Source organism: Drosophila biarmipes, chromosome X, assembly GCF_025231255.1.
Source record: "Drosophila biarmipes strain raj3 chromosome X, RU_DBia_V1.1, whole genome shotgun sequence".
Taxonomy (NCBI): Eukaryota; Metazoa; Arthropoda; class Insecta; order Diptera; family Drosophilidae; genus Drosophila; species Drosophila biarmipes.
This window is the reverse complement of record NC_066611.1, coordinates 26,086,123-26,105,252: the sequence shown is the minus strand read 5'-3', so window position 1 is coordinate 26,105,252 and position 19,130 is coordinate 26,086,123. Positions and strand designations below refer to the sequence as shown.

Below are 19,130 nucleotides of genomic sequence, written 5' to 3'. Positions count from 1 at the left end.
ATACATATAAGTAGAGATACAGCCACACTTGGCGAATCGTGACTGGGCAAAGCTATTCGGAATTCACCTTGACCCACCAACTAATGAGGGATCTGTTTTTAGTGGCCACAACTTCTAAATGGATTTGATGAGGCAGCGAATTCGGTTGGCAAATCAAAAGACACTAATCTGAAAATAACATTAGGGAAAAACAATCAAGTGGTGACTAATGCTTTTCACCAGGGAGGTGAAAGGGGTTTTTAGAAATTAAAATAGCCGTACTTCTTTAGACTTAGTTGTTGGTTAAGACTTGGATATAGAACATTTATTGGGATTATAAAAAATTCTATTTTAGCTCTTATAGTTTCCGAGATCTCAGCGTTCATACGGACGGACGGACGGACAGACAGACGGACATGGCTAGTGATCCTATACTTTATGGGGTCGGAAAGGCTTCCTTTTACTTGTTACATACTTTCTTTTGACGAATTTAGTATACTCTTTTACTCTACGAGTAACGGGTATAAAAATCTAGCAAACGGTTAGATAAACATTTATACTTTAGTTAAGGCTACCAAGAGATACCCATAACCTAAGAACACACTAAATTCACAAGGGGAATTCAACTGAGATAAAGCATTTCGTCTCCGAAGTTCCGACCGAATTAAAGCTTAAGGAAACGGAGGATATCTGAGCTATGCAGCTAAACACGAAAAATTGTCAACGCGAATTACTGGCACATTTTCGCGAAAGGGGAAATGGTGGTGCAAAAAAATGCAAGACAAAAATATGGGAGCATTGATAGTAATTGTGAGCAGCATGCACAATTGCAGCTTCTCGCTGGCAGCTTACGAGAAACGAGACGCGTAATAAATCCATAATCCAAGGCGACAATTTGAATCATTGCGCTGTAAATGCGTTGCGCTTCCCGGGGGTGGTGCTAGGGTGGTCATGGGATGGTAATAGGTCGCTTCCAGGGCGGAGCTGTGGGTTCAGGGGTCACAGCTGCAGGCATTCGAGCAGCAATGGCAAGACAAGACAGTTGCAGGGATGCCACTCCTTTGCTCGGCTGCTTCCTTGCTGGCCTTTGTTTTATTGCATTTCACTTTGTCTGGCTTTGGCTCGAAAGCTCGACGCCAAACCCATTTTCGTTCTTCGCCCTCCGCCCCTCTCGTCCCTCGGAAAATTGCATTTTATGCTCCTTCGCCCCCTCACGAGCTCCCCACCCAGCACTCGCACCACCCCGCCTGAGAAAACCCTCTGTGTGTTTGTCTTTGCCTTAGCAGTTAAAATAATCATAATAAAAACAAAATCCAAGCGCACAAGCGAGCTGAAATCCCCAAGAAGAAATGTCAACATTTGCCAGCCAAGTGCACTTGCTTCAGCTCCAGCTCAGCTCCAGCTTCAACTTCAACTTCAATTCCAGCTTCGGCAGAGAAGGGAGTGGAAGACTGTCTCCCGGGACTCGTCTGTCGGCTTAGTTGCCAGTTATCTTGATCACAGCTAAACAATCGATTTAATTTGAACTTAATAGAGTCCTGGCCTGAACGAAGCGCCCGCAGGTCAGACAGAATGGAGACGTGGGTGCAAATTACTCAAAGTACCCTGGACATTCCCTCGATTAAAGTCAGGAGAGACGAGCACTGATGATTACAGACAAGGTTACCCTCACTCTGCTTTTATAATAGGGTGTTTATATTCTTGATAACATTCATACAGCTTCCCCAGAATAACTTCCTGGAACGATCACATTAATGAAAAGTATGAGAAACAATTCATATTTCAAAGGTCCTGTTTGTATGCAGGACTGAAAATTATTTCAGATCATAACTTCTGTGCAAAGGGAAAACAAAATGTGCCTGTGCGGCAGTGCCTCTCCCAAAGTACCCATGATCCAATTAGGTATCGTGTTTTCCTGTGCTGCATGTTTCTGCAATGCATGCTTTCGATCTCGGCCTGCGGAGATTGACGGGACAACACTAATGAGGTGCCTTGGGCTTGATCCAATATGCACTGGATTATTGGGAGCCACATTTACATATCGAATGTTAGCCGTGCGCCTCGTGCGTGGCCGCATTTAATTAATGCAGCTACAAATTCGTTGCAACAATTTGGCAAACACATTTCCTCCTGCTGTTTGGCCGGCGTATTTCCCGTTTCCCGTCCCTATAAGTGGGGGCCAACGACTGATTGACATATCGTGCAATTGGCCATTGAACCCCCGACCGACCAGAGGTAATCACACCAGCGATATGACTTATTCAGGGCCCAGAGCCCAGTAGGCAGTGTCCAGTACTAGGAGCCCGGGACCCACACACAATGTTCCGGCATTAGCCATGGCCGTATAATTAGCACAATTTCGGGCCAGCGGAGAGCCCCTACACTGAGAAAAGGTCAATGACTACACATCATTTCTAGAACAGCCAATGGCATTATATATTATTCAAAGAAAAGAAAAATTTACTTGGGACTAGCGAAAACCTAACAATGGAAGCGTCGACTGGGATTGTCTATCACTCCATATCCCAAACATCTCAAAATTCCAGTCGGGGTGCTGCTTTTCTGCCTCTGTATGTGGCCTGGGGACCCGCTCGAGTATTTCCATATGACATGTTCGCCTCTCGTGCGGATCCGGAACATAAATGTCCTGTCTTGTCCTGGAAAAGCGGGGAGAAAAGAGAGGGTGGCTGGGTGCCTTTATGGATTATGGATTGTGTATCGGAACAAGTGTCAGAAGGGGGCACCTATTTGTCCTGGGCCGACAAAACGAGGGGCCTGTTTTCAGTTGGATGGCCTGTGCTGAGGATAGGGGCCCTTTAACTCGAGCGATTTCTGGTTTCTTGTGCGCTTCCTATCGATATTCGAATTAACCCTTAAACTAAGGAGCCTTTTTCCCAAAAACTTAATAAATCAAACTGCACTTCTGTGCATTTGTTCACCTACGAAATCCCCCATGAGGGCTCAGATTGAGATCATCCGGGACTTAAGATGAGTTGGAACTCTGGCGTGCTTTTCATCCTCGCAGGCTTGCCGTACCTTAACAGCTTTAAGGACCAAAGGAGCGTTGGCTAAAGCTCTCGGTAACCTCTTGCCAGAGCTCCCTGATATCTTCTGGATTTCTTTCGGCTGTGTGCGTGTGCTAACCAAAATCAAGCCACAGCCGACTATTTTGCATACGCAAATAAAAGTAAATAAATTGAAATTCGTCAGCGCCTTGCTTCCTTTTCCCCAATGTATGTATACGTATATATGTTCGTATTTTCTCCTGTGCATACAACACGCATGTAAATCGACGCTTTACAACACAAATGCCACCTGTGGGGCGGCCCTCTTGGGGCCCTGTAGTTTGGGGTAGTTGGCAGCTTAAAGGTAAATTTGCTTTCCTATCTTTTTCGGGGCGGATTGGAGGGGTTTATTGGCTGCACCGGGTCGTATGCAACGTTCGTAAGTCAACTTTTTTGGCATCGCATCCAACTAAACTGGTTTAAATGTCGGGTATTGATGGAGACTTGTGTCAAAGTAAATACTTGAACATCAAGTGAATTTTTCCCGTAGCTTTGCATGATATATGTAGTTTGCATATGTGTAGTTTCTTCGAATTGGCTGCCTAAAAGAGTGCTGCGCAAAAATATTTTACTGACGTTAACTTGTTTTATATTTACTGTTAATTCACTTGAATCAAGAAACCGAGAGTACGCAATAGTCAGGCACGCTTTTCTACACTTTTCTTTATGGAGAAGAGGAGTGCCGTAGACTTTTTGGCAATTGTTATCCGTAAAATGTGCGGCACGGTTCCCCGGCTCTTTTCACTCAGCATATTTACAGATTTTGCGTTTTCTTTTATTGCCAATTCCATTGTTAAACATCGAGCTCATCCGCTAATCCCCTCAGCCGTGTTCCGCCCACTTCGAGACCGTGTGCCAAATCGATTTCCGTGCTGCTTAAAGGAAAGTGCTTTCTCTTTCCCATCCTCTTTCCCACATCCATTCTCGTTCCCCAATTTTTCCTCTAATGAGTACCCACTACAGTTGGTGGCCATAAAAAATCGTTAAAGTGTTTAATCAATGGCTGCACCCTTGGCACAATGGAACGAAATTAAGTGCCATAAATCAATGGCGAAATATAGGTGAGCTCACTTTTATGGCCTGTACACGGAAAGAGCACCTGGTCCTTGACCTTTTAATGTCAAGTCACCACAACCAGAACCCCAATATTTTGTAAGTAGAAAGGCTACTCGACAAAAGGCCAGCGATCAAAGGCTCGCAAAGAGAGCTCAGGGAGAAATTAGGAGACACGAAAATAGTTACAAGGGGCAGAAAATACATTGAACACACAAAACCCAATCGGATGGAAGTATAGTGGCCAAGAGCAGCAACAACGGAATAGGAGCTCACTGCCAGGGGAATTCGCATTCCTCCACCATTATTTGGTTGCCCCCCTTTTAGCCACCCAAAGCAGTCACAATAAAATGCCAACTGCCAATAAATGTCAATAAATCAAACAATTGAGCGCGGCCAGAATGTGACAGCGTGCGCCAAATAAGTCCAATGTCCAGATGTCCAACTCCCATGTCCCATGTCCCATGTCCAATGTGGCCCCCAACAAAAAGCTGGCAGCCCACATCTGAATGCTCCAGTGGTGAGCAGAGCAGCCAGCGAATTACACAAGGAAGAACATCAAGTAGACCGACTGCCACTGTGAGATCGAGACACAATGTTGCAAGTTCTTCGATTTCGCAGTGAACCGGTCCTGGGTGAAAGGAGATGGAAGGGAACATATAGATAATATGTGGAATAAATACATTTCCACTGCTCAAGAAGAAGTTCTTCAATGCTCTTGAATTATCCCCTTTAGGGGACCTTCACCATCTCAATTTCAAGTTCTCACGATTTTCAATGGTCTAATAAAAATAAATAGTTAAAGATAAATAGAATAACACTTAATTAAGATGATTTTTTTGATGTGGTGTCGTCTGGAAAAAGACCTCCATTATTACAAAATTTGGATTCTATTAATTAAAATGTTCGCGAAGTATTCTTTACTGTATATATTTTGCAAGAGGTGCAAATTGCTTTAAGCATCTGCATGTATTTCTCCGCATCGTAGGGGAAACTTTGAAATGTACATGTCCGAACTTTAAACCTTATACGGATTTCCCTTTGAAATGCAATATTTCCAGCTGTAGTACTAAGCACTTGAATTTTTAAACCTTGTACGGTTTTTCTATAAGGACACGATGTTTTATGTAAGCAAGGTAAGACCCCAAACAAAATAAAAATGAGCCCAGCCTTGTCATGGCATCAATACTCCATTATATTTCTTCGCTTTATGAGAGCAACGTTAAAATTTATGTATGTATGTACAACGTGCACAAGGTAGACTGACTGCAGATTTGGCATCCGATCGACATCTGAAAGACGGATAGTGGATGGGTCCGAACGGAGTGTTAGTGCCTTGACAGACGGTTTCGTGTGTTCCTTCTGTTCGTGAAAAAATACCGAAAACAACTTAAATAGACCGCATGGGTCTGATGCTGGCTGCGCTGTTCGCTGCTCGATTTTTGATTTCAGGCTGCGATTCTTGTGTAATCAGGTACTGTTACTGTAGGGTAAATATTGACTTGACAGTGGATCCCTGCTTGACCATGGTGTCCTTGTGCAGTTGGTACTGCAGCACATAAGCGCTGTCCATGCGCAGACCTTCGCGCAGCTTGCGTCCGATTTCCAGAACAGCTTCTTCCTTCCCCCCGTCAGCGGTCCAAATCGAGATCTTGTTGGTCTTGCCACGAATGTTCACCACGGCGCCGCACAGTTCCGCGGCGTTGTCACAGGCCTCGCCGATCAGACAGAGCAGGGAGTCCATCCAGAAGTTGTCCAGGTCCGTCTTGGTGGTTTTGTTCAGGCTGATGACCCAGCGCCCTCCGTGGACATTGGCCTCATCCTCCCACATCGGACGAATACCCTTCTTGAAGAAGCAGTAGTCACTGCCTATCTTCAGCTCAGACGGCGGCTTGATGTGGGAGAACAGGCTCCAAAAGTTCTCCACGGTGTCGATGCTGGTAACCTCGTGCAGCATTTCCTCCCAGCTCTTGGTGCGATCGTTCTCCAGGTACCACAGAGTCCAGCAATTGTGGAGCGGATGTTGCGGCTCTTCGGGCTCCTGCGACTCGGGCTCCTGGGATTCGGGCTCTTGGGATTCGGGCTCCTGGAATTCGGGCTCCTGGGATTCGTTCTCCTCGGTCTCGAACGCCAGCTCCTCCCCGCTGACATCGCTCGGGGGCTCCATGTGCTCAGTGGAATCGGCGCGCAGTAGATCGGGAAAAGTGGACACCTTAACCGCATCCTTATCAACCTGAACATTTGCAATCGGCTGGGAAACAAATCGAGAAACTTCTTCGTCCAGTGGGCATGCGACTTCATAAATCCTGGGATCTATAATTCTATCCTTAAGCCTCTGCTGTGACAGTTTTTTTTCGACCTTCAGCTCTAACCTCTTTTGTGCGGTGAGCTTCTCCTGAGACTTCTTCTCCGAAATCTTACCGGTCGACTTTTTTCCCAAAATCGAATCGGCCGACTTATTTTCCGAAATACTATCGGTCGACTTCTTCTCTGAGATGTTTTCAGCCGACTTCTCCGAAATGGTTTTGGCTGAAATCTCTGAAATCTTATCCGCCTGCACTTTCTTTTCAGAAATCTTTTCCGGCCACTTCTTTTCCTGCACAACATGCTTTCGCTCCTGAACTTTCTTCTGTTCCTGCCCTTTCCTCTGATTCTGCCCTTTCTTCTGTTCCGACCCCTTTTCTCTGTCTTGGGCTTTCCCTTTCTGTTGGGCCATCCCTTTTTCTTGGGCCCTATTCTTCTCTTGGGCCTTGTCTTTGTCTTGGGCCTTACCTTTCTCTGGAGCCTTAGCATTCTCTTGGACCTTCACTTTTTCTGGGGCCTTCTTTTCAGGGACCTTCTCTTTCTCTTGGGTCTTCTCCTTCTCCTTCTCTTGGATCTTCTCCTTCTCTTGGGTCTTCCCTTTCTCCTGCCCCTTTGCTTTCTCCTGGACCTCCTTCTCCTTTGGATTAGCTTCCCTAGCTGGATTTTTCTTGGCAGTGGAATTTATGTGGCTTGCACTGCTCTTGCTGTTCTGACTCGGAGTGCGAAGCACATTCTTCTGATTCTTCTTGCCCTTCTTGTTCTTGTTCTTCCCCTGCTTCGGTGGCTCTGGCGGAGTCAACCTGCTCGGACCACTCTTGGCGTCCAGAATCTTCGCTGCTGTAGCTTGTGCAGTTGGCTGAGAAATTTCAGCGGGTTGAGCACCCTCACCTGAATCTGCTCCCTTCTGGGCGGACTGTGTGGGGATGTCATCGTTGCTGGAGCAGCTTTTGAACACGTTTTTCGGATTGGCAAAGTTCTTCATCTTGTGAAAATTGTTTGGAAACATGGCAGCTTAACTGGGGTCGGGAATACCTACGGAGTTAGATGGAAAGCAAGTGTGGTTAGCAACGGGGCACTTACTTCTACTCTACTCTAGTGTTTCGGATTTTGCAAAACCTCCACTGAGCTCGTGTTGTATTCCTGGCAAAGGCAAACCCTTTATGTATACAGCTCAAAGGAACTCACTCGAACATTAAACTCGACGGCAACTGTGTGTCGTTTTTTATCTAGATTTGATAACGAATCAACAAACTACAGTCCAGAGCAACTCTGGTACTCAGCCCCAACGAAATGCATTCTCCACTTACAACTAATGAGACAATCACGCGAGAATTCCCCCACTCGCACCGCAAGAAGGTGGACATGGATCCTTTGACCGGAAGTTTCCGCTTTGGAGGGGCGAAAGGAAAAGAAACGTGGTGTACAGAAGCTGCAAAGTTTAGAAACAAATATTTACACCCTCCAGTTGATTCGGGTGGGGGCGACACCAGAAAAAAGAGGAAAAACTCGGGCGTAGAGTAACACAGCACGCATTTCTTATTAGCCCGCAGTTGGCAAGAGAGTTTTCTCCGTTCGTTGAAGACATATTACGGTTCGACCAACCGGAAGCACAACCCGAAACGAAACCAAAAATTGGGTGCCAAAAGGGGAGGCGCCCATCGGCACCGAAAGGGCATATACGTGTGTAGAAATACTGCAAATCATAGGGAAAACGCAACATCTCTCCACTCACATCTCATGCCTTAAACTTATGAACAGAAATCCCAGTACATATAGGCCACTTAGTGTACCCCAGAACTTTACTAAAAGCTACATTTTTGTTTGCTCGTGCCCAATGTTATTGGGCCGAAGGGAAAAACCAAACCCGAGCAAGAGAGCAAACATTCATTTGGCTCTGGCTGTCATAAGTATAAATGGGGCCAAAAGGCAGGGCACTCGATTCCAATCGAGTCGCTCGAATGAATGAATGAAAAATATCACAGTGGGGGAGCTGGAATCAGAATCAAAAACGGGGCAAATACTTGAGCGGGCCTGGACCTTTGACAGGCGTTTGGCCAAGGAATTTATGGCCATGTTCTTTGACCCGATTTTGGCTTAATGGAAAATCTGTGTGTTGGCCGATCCAGGTCCAGATTCCGCCCGCAAACACCTAACTCTTGGCGAGGGATGGGAACTATATACTATATGGGGTGAACCCGCTATAACAAATGTTAGTAGAAGAAAAGAAGCAGATTGTGCCAGATTTGCTTTTTAAAAGGCGCTCAGCGATCTCATCCTCCACATTTTCAAATGCTCTTTTAACTTAAAAGACGGTCCAGGGGGAGGAAGGGGAGGCGAAGGCAAAAGTGAAACAGTACAAGAAGCGAAAGTGCACAGAGAAAAAGGGTACGCCTCTGAGTCCTGTTTATAGTGAAGTCTTTATAAAATTATCAAGTTTAGACCGGCGGCCGGCACGTTAGTAATCTTTAAGCCGTTCTACGCTGTTCGAGTGCCGGCAGATGCCGAGCAGAGCTGCTCCCTTTGCCTGCCGCTGTCGTAAATACAGTTTGTGCCTAAGCTTGATTGTGGGCTGAAATACTTGAACGATTTACGATGATTTTCGTAATTACTTTGATTACTCTCAGTGCATTTAAGCTATTTCGCCCTTGCTAGCTCTTGGCTTAGAGAAACGCATTGCAATTTTTTACTTCGCCCGGCTCCCATCACCCGATTTGATGTAAATATTGTATTAGACGCGCCAAAGTGTTGAGTAAATTTATTGGCAGCACATAAATCCGGGGACTCGCCCTCAATGGGCTGTCGTCTGTTGAAAAATGAAATGTTCTATAGGTAACTAAGTGCACATTCCCCGAAAAGTGCCATTCATTCGGTTGAGAGTTGAAAGCCGAAGGTTTCTGCACTGCTCTTTTCCTACTTCCTGTGTGACCTATGACCTGTGCGCTTTCGTCGCCGGTCGAAATGTTCAAATGTTGGCTGCCCGAAAAGCTGATGGAAATGCAAAAATGTTGTTTCCAGCTCTTTCTCTCGCACTCCCTCCTCGGCTGCTATGCCAATTTTAATTAACAAAAACATGGCCAGCTCCCTGTTGCGTTGTGTGTGTTTTGTTTAGCTCGTTTTGCTTTGTTTTGTTTTGTTTGACTAGTTTGGACTTTGTTCCTCTGTATTCTTGCATTTCGGTTGAACAGATGGGCAGCGGTGAAAACAAGTGGGTGGGGCTTGGCCCCCAACTTCCTCCGATCCGCTCAATCGTGTGGCCCAACTTTGTGCATACTTTCGGGGGTTCCCTGAAATCGGCGGAGGCCAATGGGGTTAAAGCGATCGGCTGTCACGACCGAAAGCAGGAGGGGTAGAGCGTGGCCGAAAGAGAGGGGAGATGCCCATGCTTTACTTAAATTTCTAACTTGTAAAATCCCTGACAGGCGACAAAATGCATTATCACTTACTCAGAGCACTGCACTTATCCGAGTATCGCGTTATAGAACAAAATGTTTGCCAACAAAGAAATCTTAAGGGATTCTGTACAAAATTTGAATATAACACAATTGTTCTGAGTACGAAATCGTTGCAAATGTCAAGGCTTACTAGGAACTGGTACGGATAGGCGATAAAACTGAAGTAAACAGCTGGAATTTAATATGTCTTCATATGTCTCATTACTTGGCACTCCAAGGTCGATTGCCTTGAACTTACCACTGCGACTGCATTTTCGGTGAGTCGTGTGACGCAGCGCCATTGCCTGTCGTTTCCGGTTCCGGTTTGCTTCCGCTTGGGTTCTGGCCATTCTCCTTGTTCCTTTGTTTGCCGTTGAACCTCCCTTGGATCGGGTGCTGAAAAGTTTTGCTTAATCCCACTTCCAGCGACACTACTGCCCGCTTCTGGATTAGCGTTAAAATATTTAATTTAAAAATCGCACCAGACGAACTGGGTGCTTTTGTTTTCCTAGTCGCTCACATAATTTGCATGCCAACAACACTTTGGCCTGTTTGCTCATATCATTAATTCGCCATTTGGCCAAATAATAATGAATATTTGCATCTTGTGTCGCTTTTTGCCCTGTTCAGTGCGTGTTTTTTGCACATATTTGTTCATGGCTGCCCATTCACAGTCACATTCGAATGTTTTGCGTTTTGTGTTCTTGTGCAATGCAATTAATTAGAAGTGGATAAATGGTGCATGAGTGTGTGTGCAGTTTCAGAGCGCAAATTAAATTAAATTCTATGTGCATTTTTGCATTTTCGCATTTTCGCTAGGCAAAAGCGCATGGATAGCTTTGAAAGTCACTCGAAGCTGAAATGCAAACACGGCATTTCGAATTCATCGAGCATTATGAAAATGGATAAACTGAAATGGAACCATAAACGCAGTCGGGGGGCGGCGGGATTATCAATTAAAAATGCTAACTCATGTTAAATATTTAAAGAGTTGCTAACGGCAGCACGCACGTCAAAGGCCGAAAGAAAAAAATTCATCATAAATGCTTTAAATATATTGAGAAGTTAAAACAGAGCTTGACAGAGCCAGGGGATGAAGGCGTGGCAGCCTGCCCACTTCCAGCCCGTCCAACGGTTCGTGGCCAACTGAAGCAAGCCTCCAGGATGTCTTACAACCTGCTCCCTCGAACAACAGAAATGCCAACTTAACAGACGCAAACCAAGAAAGTTAACAGCTGCTGCTGTCAACTTACTTATCAATGGCAAAACAACTAGTTTTTTTATAAAAAATAGACAGACATTTGCATCATTGGAACATACCCGAGAATGACGTGCTTGGAAAGTCAGGAGTTGGCCTTCGTCACAAGACCAACCTCTACAAAAACCAATAAGCAAACAGCCATTTCTATGCAATACCCATTACCCATTTTTTTACCAACCTCTACAAAAACCAATAAGCAAACCGCCATTTCTACCCATGACGCGCAAGTAGTTCTACTTTTCACCTTATTTATTTGCCCAACTGCGTGCTTTGGTCTCACGAAGACTTGCGACACGCCCGCAGAAAAAAGCACGAGAGAATGCTTTGGTCGACGGTCTTGAGTATCAGATACCCATTATTGGGCTAAAGGGAGTGCGAGGATGACGGAGAGTATAAAAAGGTTAAGTGACTGTTCCCGCGATTTTTGAGGAATGGTCCGTTTTAAGCAATGTTTGACATGTTGACGGGTGTTGATAACTAACACCAAATCTTATTTACACTTTTTCAAAACATTAGCATTCTGGCCTGATACTGATCCTCGGCTAGTGATCCTAAACGGAAACATACGAATCTAATGTAACCTTTTTCTCTACGAGTAGCGGGTACACCGGAAAAATGCAACCTATAAAAGTACCAAGTAATAGTAAGTTCCAAGTAATTATAGTCTTAAGTAATAGTAAGGTGCCCAAAAAATATACCACATCAACATTTCGTATGTTACTTGTGTTTTCGTTAAGATGTTGCTAAAAGAAATTTTCAATGTCTTTTAAGTTTTGTGTGTATGTTAGCGACACTTATATATATAACCACAACTTTTATATAAACATAAGCATAAATGCGTAGTTAAACATAAAATAAAATAAAAATTTAAGATTAGGTTAAACAGCTACACCCCTCCTATGTTATATTAGTTTTGTAAACTTTACTAAAACCTTAAGTAAATGAAAAACAACAAAGAACCACAACCTTCTTTTGAGCACAAAGCCGTAATATATTATTTGCTATCTACATTTACACTTTACAGGTGAGCTGTCTATATCTGATATATATATACATTATATAGCTATAATAAATAAAAAAAAAGTAGCAAGCAGATGGCTATTTATAAAGTTCTCTTGTTGGCTTATTCGATTTAATCTTATTCGATTAAAACAAATTTTAGAAGAATTAGGCATACGGATACGAAGAATTAAGGATTCTTTGCCATGCTTTTCAACTGCATCTCCATTTGCAAGAGGAATGTAGCCACGGAAAACGATAGTAACTTGCTATCATCTGCCAGGCTGTCTATAGGACATATCCTTAGTAAATTCACACATTGGAACCCTAGGCTCTACCCACTGCCTCCTTCAATTGCAGTTCATCCAGCCTGCGACGCTTCTCCAGAGTTTCTTCCAGTTGCTGATCGCTGGGCAGGAAACCCAACCTTCGGTACCGCTCCTCCACCCTAGCCTGCAGCTGGGGCTGGAATCTCCAGATACTGGCGTCCACAATGGGATCGATCAGCAGGGACTTGGTATCCGGTTCGCGGTAGTGCTGCATTTGGGCAAACTCAATGGGCACCGACTTGGCGGCGCAGGCGGCCTCCTCGGTGTGGAAGAAGGTGAAGTGGTTGTGCAGTCCAACGGCGAATCGGGTGTCGTGCAGACACTTGGCTGCCGCCCCGCGATTGCAGTGTTCCCTCACCCGCTCCACATGCTGCAGCATGTAGAAGGAGCTGGACAGGTTCTTGTAGACCTTCGGGCGCTCCGGATACCTCGGGTAGTAGACGTTGCGGAAACAGAAGCTCACCCACTCCGTGCAGTCGGCCGGCGTGCGACTCTCGTAGTCCGGCACTATCCGTGCCAGCTTTACCAATTCCGGCCAGGTGGTGTGATTTCCGAGGGGCATTATCACCTCGTCGATATCGAAGACACCCACATAGTCGTACTTGTACATGTTCCGGTAGAAGCAGTCGTTGTACGGTATCATCTCGTTCAGGATTCGATTGAAACCATCCGCCATCATGGCGTAGTGATGAAAATGGGGTGGGACGTGCGGTTCCCCCCTGCCCAGGGACATTTTGCGCAGCTCCACAAAACCGGGACTTGTGACCAGATAGTCCTTGACCACCCTCGTCATATTCGCATGCATCTGCGCGTCATAGAGAACCACTTTCTGGGCGCCCAGCAGGCGCATCAATTCCAACCACTCGATCAAACGCCAGGATTTATCTTCATACGGGAAATCCATAGCCTTTACACATACCACAAATTTGGGATCGGTGGCTGACGCAGACGAAGAGGAGGTGGTGGTGTTCGCCAGGGGTCCTCCCGTACTTTTGGGTTCGTCAACTTCAAACACCACCCTCAGAAGATTTCTTGCCATATCGCATTTTTTGGCTACTAGGGAAACCATCTTAGGCACCTCCCTCTGATACTCTTCCTCCGGAATGGGACAACTTAAGAACGTTGGGTAGTAACGTCGGGGGGCATGGCCAAAGGGCCACATCACCTTGTGCTCCGAAACAGGAACCATCACCGGGTTGGCCCTGCCTTCGAACCAAAATTGGCAGAAGATTTCGGGGTACTTGAAGGCTTGGTCCTGGTGCTGGTTAACCATGGCCAAAAGACGAACCAGTGGAGCCTCCGGCACCGTCTCCCTTTCGTCATAGTAGGCTGCGAATAGGTAGTATGTGAGGTTGCCATTGATGGCCCTCTGCCAATAGGTGTTGTGGAAGTCAATGTTCAGCAGATCCGGGGCAGGTCCACAGGTCACCGGGGGGAAAGCCCGTTTTTCCCTGGCCAGAAGCTCTTCCAGCGGAAACGAGGGCATCTCCTCGCGAATCCACTCCAAACGCTTCTCCAAAGAGGGCTCTAAAATGGAAATGGCCGACTTAGCATCGCAGAGGACAATTGGTGTTGCTATCCCTAGATCGTATTCCCTAAATGAACTAAGAACTGTACAAAACAAATCCTTTTATCCTGCCAGCAGCAGGACTCTACTAGAAAAGGATCCACTCTTACTCTCCCTCCGATCTACCAGCAGCTCATCAAATATATCCACTTGCTGGCGCCTCCGGAATCGAGAAACACCATCGTAACTGTGCAGATATAGGGCCAAAAGAAAGAGCAACTTCAGGAAGATGATCACAAACAGGACACGGAACAGGCGCGTGTAGCTCGTCGACATTTCGGGTCTTGACTGACCCGGAACCGGGCCCCGGATTACAGATATCTGATATCAGAGCCCTAATGCAGGCCGAGAGCCGAAAATAGATCCACGAACAGCCTGCAGACTGTGCTGCGACTTCGACGAAGTCTGTTCTGCAGGTGTGTCGAAATATTTGATAAAGCTGTTTTCTTATTGCGCCGAATCGGAGCAGTGACCTTATGGATAGGAACATGTAAGGCCCCGAGCTGACTAGTGTAAACAGGTGGTAGGGGGAATTTGCGAAATAATAATTTTGATGACAACAAAACCCAGTACACCATCTGTAACCTGGCAAATAATCGAGTGAAGAGGGCCCTTATTGGTACTTTGGTTCGGTTACATCGAAGTTTTTCTGCAATTGCCATATTTGTAAGATACAATTTAAAAGGTCTTGGATTAAGCCAGACGTCGGCCAGATAAAAGCCCCCCAAAAACAGGCGACAGGAACGGAAACCAAAACCGAAACGCAGACAGCAACTGAAACACGAGCAGACACACAAAACCAGCCGAGCGGAATCAGGCGCAAGTTCTAAAAATAACAAACAAGAAGGGGGCGCCTCACGTGTGGCATCGTTGCAAGGATCCGCAGAAAGTTGCCGCAAGGTGTGCAACAGACACCGGGAATGAAAATCCAAGACCGAGCCCAAGCCCAGACCCAAAAACGAATACAACTAAGCGGGGAAGTACTGAGTGCACACGAAAACGCACCTGGGGGCAAATGAATGATGATGATGTTGCCACAACAGCCGCAGGCAAAAGCAGCAGCAGCAGCAGGTTCTTTCACAGAGTCCTGAACAGTGTCAAAAAGTGGCAAGCCGAGGATTAAAATTACAAAACCGTACGTAGTCTTGGTAGCCCTATACGACTACTCTGAAGTTATACATTTTTAGACCACTTCTATGTGATTCCCAAAAATGTATAATCGTTAATGTACCTGTACTGCAACCATTCGATACTGTGTTTCTTTTGAATAATACATACGCCCCACTGTCACCGCTTGGCTCATGTGGGGCAACCTTTCGCTTAAGCAAATTGCCATCCTGAGCAGGGCACGCCTCCACTTTGCCGCCCACCACGCCCAGACCCCGAACCAGACCTCCTGGAGCTTCTTCCTTTGTCTAGAGCTTGCGGCCAGTGAAAGTCGACTGCAACAACTCCGCGTTCGTGTCTCCGCCCTGTTGCATTTCACTTAGAATGCTTTTAACCAAAACATTAAGCAGCTGGTGTCACATTATATCAGTGAGGCGGAGGCGAAGCTTAGTTGTGCTGTGAGTAGCAGCCGCAGCAACATGCAACCAGCAACCAACAACCAGCAGCAACAGAAAATTTATGTTCCGAATTAGCCCCGCCCGAACCGGGTGTGGAACCTCACACCCTTAACATCAGAAATGCTGCGGCTGACTAAAAACAAGCCACTCAGAAGGCCGAAGTTGACTGGGAAGATGATGAGCTAAATTATTTTACGTGGGAAAAGCTCCAAGGAGTAGGTTTACGTAGCTGATTTTTAAATTTAAAATATCTCGATACCGCCCATTTATGCCAATTCTAAGGCTTTACGTTATCAGCACCCCTCTACGCGATTCTCAAAACTCCTAGGTGGTTTGTGGGTACTTTAAACAGCAAAATAGGTATTTACCTAATCGCCTCCTTGCTCCTCACAATTAATAACTATTTGTCCTCCTGTTACAAGTTTGTATTTATTACTCCTTAAAGTACTCCCACGACAAACAAGAACTGTCTTTTGTTTAGCGCAAGTATACACAAATCCCAATTACTTAGAATGCCAACAATGACTTCTCTTTATGTACACACATATGTGGCGTGGCATTAGGCTCTGGGAAAACAAGAACATAGCTCAATCTAACTGCACTAATTGAAAACCGCAAATGGAAATAATAAGGTAATTTAACCGGGCCATGGCAGGAGTAATCTTACTGGCTTTGGTCCATCCACATACAGGAGCAAACAGTCCGTCAGTCAATCAATCATTCGAACTGAAAGGCACTGCCAAACGGACATTCCATCGCAATGCATTTGGTCATTTTGACCTGGCCCCGAACAGCACGACCGTGCCAGCTGAACCTTCATTTACCCTATTTGTTTATTAAAATTAAATTTTGCATAACAAACCACACGAAAAATTGCCTCAGACTTTGTTTTGGCTGTGTTCCTGATTTTACTAGTCTGCTGCCGCCAGGCAATAATTTACTTTTACTTAGGGCAGCAGTTCGGATTTGAATAATTGATGAAGTCGTCCATGAATAGGCCATTCGTGCACTTAAAGCTGATTTACTCGGGTATTGAATTAAAATGCCTGCACACACAGAGTGCATTGACTGGCAAGGCAACTCGACTCGATCCGCCTCGCACTCCATAAATCACGGTCCCCCAGACAGGATGGCACATGCGGACCGAGAGGCCAGGACATACAAAAGTCCGAGGTGCTTGGCCAGCGAGTCAGTAAGGCCAAGGCCACCTGCGGAGTGGGCCACCTTTAAGGACTTATAATACATTATAATACACTGCAAGCAATTATATAGACTATAAGCTAGTTGCTTGATCAATTATTAAAAATTTTAATTGCTTTTCATCTTGAACACAAATACATTTCGTAACACCTAATTAGAATAAGTAACAGGATAGGTAGACGTCTAATTTTCTTTAGCCTCAAACTCAATAAATTAAATTAGGCGTATTCGCCCAGACACGCCTAAGCTGTTATTTTTATGCTGATTAATCTATTTATATGCCTCAAGTGCAGACCTTCAAGTCGGGTTCACCAGACTGAAAGAGTCCCTTGATTCCTCTTGCATTCGCAATAAAGAGCACCCCCCACCTTGACCCCCAACCCCTAGCCCACCTTTATTTTGCACTAATTTATCAGATTTGTGAAGCGTAATTCAAGCCTCAATCTTTTGCTCAAGGGATAGGAGTCGCTGTTTAGGACTTTGGGTCGAGTTCCAAATAAAAGACACGGAACAACGGGCAGTGGAATCTGTGCGTTAGTGTTGTCTAGCTGCAGCAGCATCATCAGCATGATTAATTGATGAAAATCCTTTTTGCCATGCAGGATAATAAATTACAATACCAGGCCCAACGGACGGTCGGCGGACAGGTGGCACGGTGGCCAAAAGTAAGGGGAATCACAGACGTGTAGCATGTGTTGCAAATGGCTAACACAGACAACTTTGATTTAGCACGCAGGAAGGGGTTTGCATATGCATGAGTTCGTCTTGTGTGTGTGTGCTGGCGTCCCTCTCTGCAGTGAATTAAACTCTACGGCGAGAATGAGTTCCGTCGCCGGTTCCCTCGCATTCGTTCCCTGGGCCAGGACGACGATGACGCGCTGCCAGTTTCCCAAATTAGCTTAATTTCATTTAAAAGGATATAGCGCTCAAGCGGAGATTGGTGTGCTACGTTTGATTCCGTGGCAAGGGGCCACAGGTGTGTTGCAGCAGCTAACGAAGAGGAAAGTTAACTGGTTCCGTATGGAATCTGAAATATTTAACTAGTGGGCAACAGGGCAACAGGGAGAGCTATGCATTGGCAAGTATTTACGCTGGATGGCTTTCGTTGAGCCTTTGAGAATCCCGGCGCAAAAGCTGATAAATCTAAGCCTTTCAGGCGCTTCTCATTATCCTTAGGAGCAGAACGACGATCACTCTGCGAAACATAAAAGTAGATACTACTTGCACGAGTTTGCTAGAATTAACAGACTTCAGATCTGGCAAAGGGTATTTAAAGGTCGGAAGGTTCTCTTCCTAATTTGCCACATTCTGTATTTTTGACTGGCTTTTCCACGTCCGTGTGCGGAGGCTGCTGGCCTGTGTGTGTGTTTATAATTCATTAGTTTGCTAAATGTATTTCCTAGCTTAATTGGGTAGTAAAGCACACGGACTAAGCTCATAAAGCAGCCAGCAAGGCAAACAGCCAGCTTTCCTTCCCCAGCGAGTCCTTCACGATGTCTGATTAAGGCAGTCGGAAAGAAAAGCAGCTGGCAAACAGGAAAAAGTGGGCGGAACCATTTACTAGGGTTCTTTGTACTGTGGGTGGCTGTGCAGATGCCAAGCATTGCCAGCCGGATTGGTAGAGGAACAGAATTCAGGTCAGCTCATTTGTTTGGCTTCAAAAGCAGCTCATCCGCCGATGAGTGCAACGTGCCGTACGCTGAACATTCAAAAAATGATTATGAATGTCCATTAGTGCAACTCTTCTGCCTTGTTTGCATTCGATCTGTTAACGTGCTTGCCGTTTCGTATCTGTCCTTTTTCTATCAGTCATTTATGTCTGATATCCATACCCTTATAATGCTTTGCTTACCCTTCTTGTTACAGCTTTTTGTTCGCATTCCCAAAAGTATGCATTACTTTTGTCAATTCTTTCCATCAGCGATTGTCGGGTGGTCTAAGAATACTTTAGGGACTTTTCGCTCGACTATTGGAAATGGTCCATTAACATTCTCGGCTTTTATGAGAACACACATCCAGGTTCTGATTTCGGTGCTTTCTACTTTCTCCTGGTACTTGAAAAATCATGGGATGAGCCGTCGTGCTCCAACGAATATCCACGCTTTAATTTCATTCATGATCTTAATCGCCAAGAGCTTATCGGCGTCATACGTCGCCAGTTTGCTGAACTTTGCCCACTTTGCTCGGGTAATATCGTTATGCGAACCGGTTTTATGTCCGCACTATGATAGTCAAAGTTGGATTGCCCAAGCAGCATTGAAGCAAGTGGGCAATTAAAATTAGTCTAGTCGCAAGCCCGGTCGAAGTTCGCATGGAGAATCTTCTCCAGTTCTCCAGGCTTTTGGTGGGCTTGGGAAGGCGTGGGTTTCGAAACAAG

General features: G+C 45.5%; 2 protein-coding genes across 3 annotated transcripts; both read right to left on the bottom strand.

The window, feature by feature from the left end:
• Nucleotides 1-5,268: 5,268 nt before the first annotated feature.
• On the bottom strand, nt 5,269-9,971 carry LOC108024098 (golgin subfamily A member 6-like protein 6). Of its 2 annotated transcripts, none has more exons than XM_017093873.3 (2): nt 9,845-9,971; nt 5,269-7,433 (listed from the first exon to the last, which is right to left on the bottom strand). In XM_017093873.3, the coding sequence occupies exon 2, from the start codon at nt 7,405-7,407 to the stop codon at nt 5,578-5,580; it is 1,830 nt and encodes a 609-aa protein (XP_016949362.1). In that variant the 5' UTR covers nt 7,408-7,433; nt 9,845-9,971; the 3' UTR covers nt 5,269-5,577. The 2 variants fall into 2 exon arrangements, with proteins under 2 accessions (XP_016949362.1, XP_050741883.1); XM_050885926.1 differs by lacking the exon at nt 9,845-9,971 and adding an exon at nt 7,482-7,591 and having other exon boundaries at nt 5,269-7,417.
• Nucleotides 9,972-12,073: 2,102 nt separating this feature from the next.
• LOC108024084 (uncharacterized) lies at nt 12,074-14,264 on the bottom strand. Its single transcript, XM_017093858.3, has 2 exons — nt 14,099-14,264; nt 12,074-13,948 (listed from the first exon to the last, which is right to left on the bottom strand). Exons 1-2 carry the CDS (start codon nt 14,262-14,264, stop codon nt 12,420-12,422), a joined length of 1,695 nt encoding a protein of 564 aa, XP_016949347.1. The 3' UTR covers nt 12,074-12,419.
• Nucleotides 14,265-19,130: the final 4,866 nt, after the last annotated feature.

What these genes read in the sequence shown, in the direction of transcription:
- LOC108024098 (XM_017093873.3), bottom strand. Translation starts at nt 7,407, where the DNA reads ATGTTTCCAAACAATTTTCACAAGATGAAGAACTTTGCCAATCCGAAA.
- LOC108024084 (XM_017093858.3), bottom strand. Translation starts at nt 14,264, where the DNA reads ATGTCGACGAGCTACACGCGCCTGTTCCGTGTCCTGTTTGTGATCATC. An exon ending in GCTGGTAGATCGGAGGGAGA is followed by an intron (nt 13,949 to 14,098) that starts GTAAGAGTGGAT and finishes TTTCCATTTTAG; the next exon opens with AGCCCTCTTTGGAGAAGCGT.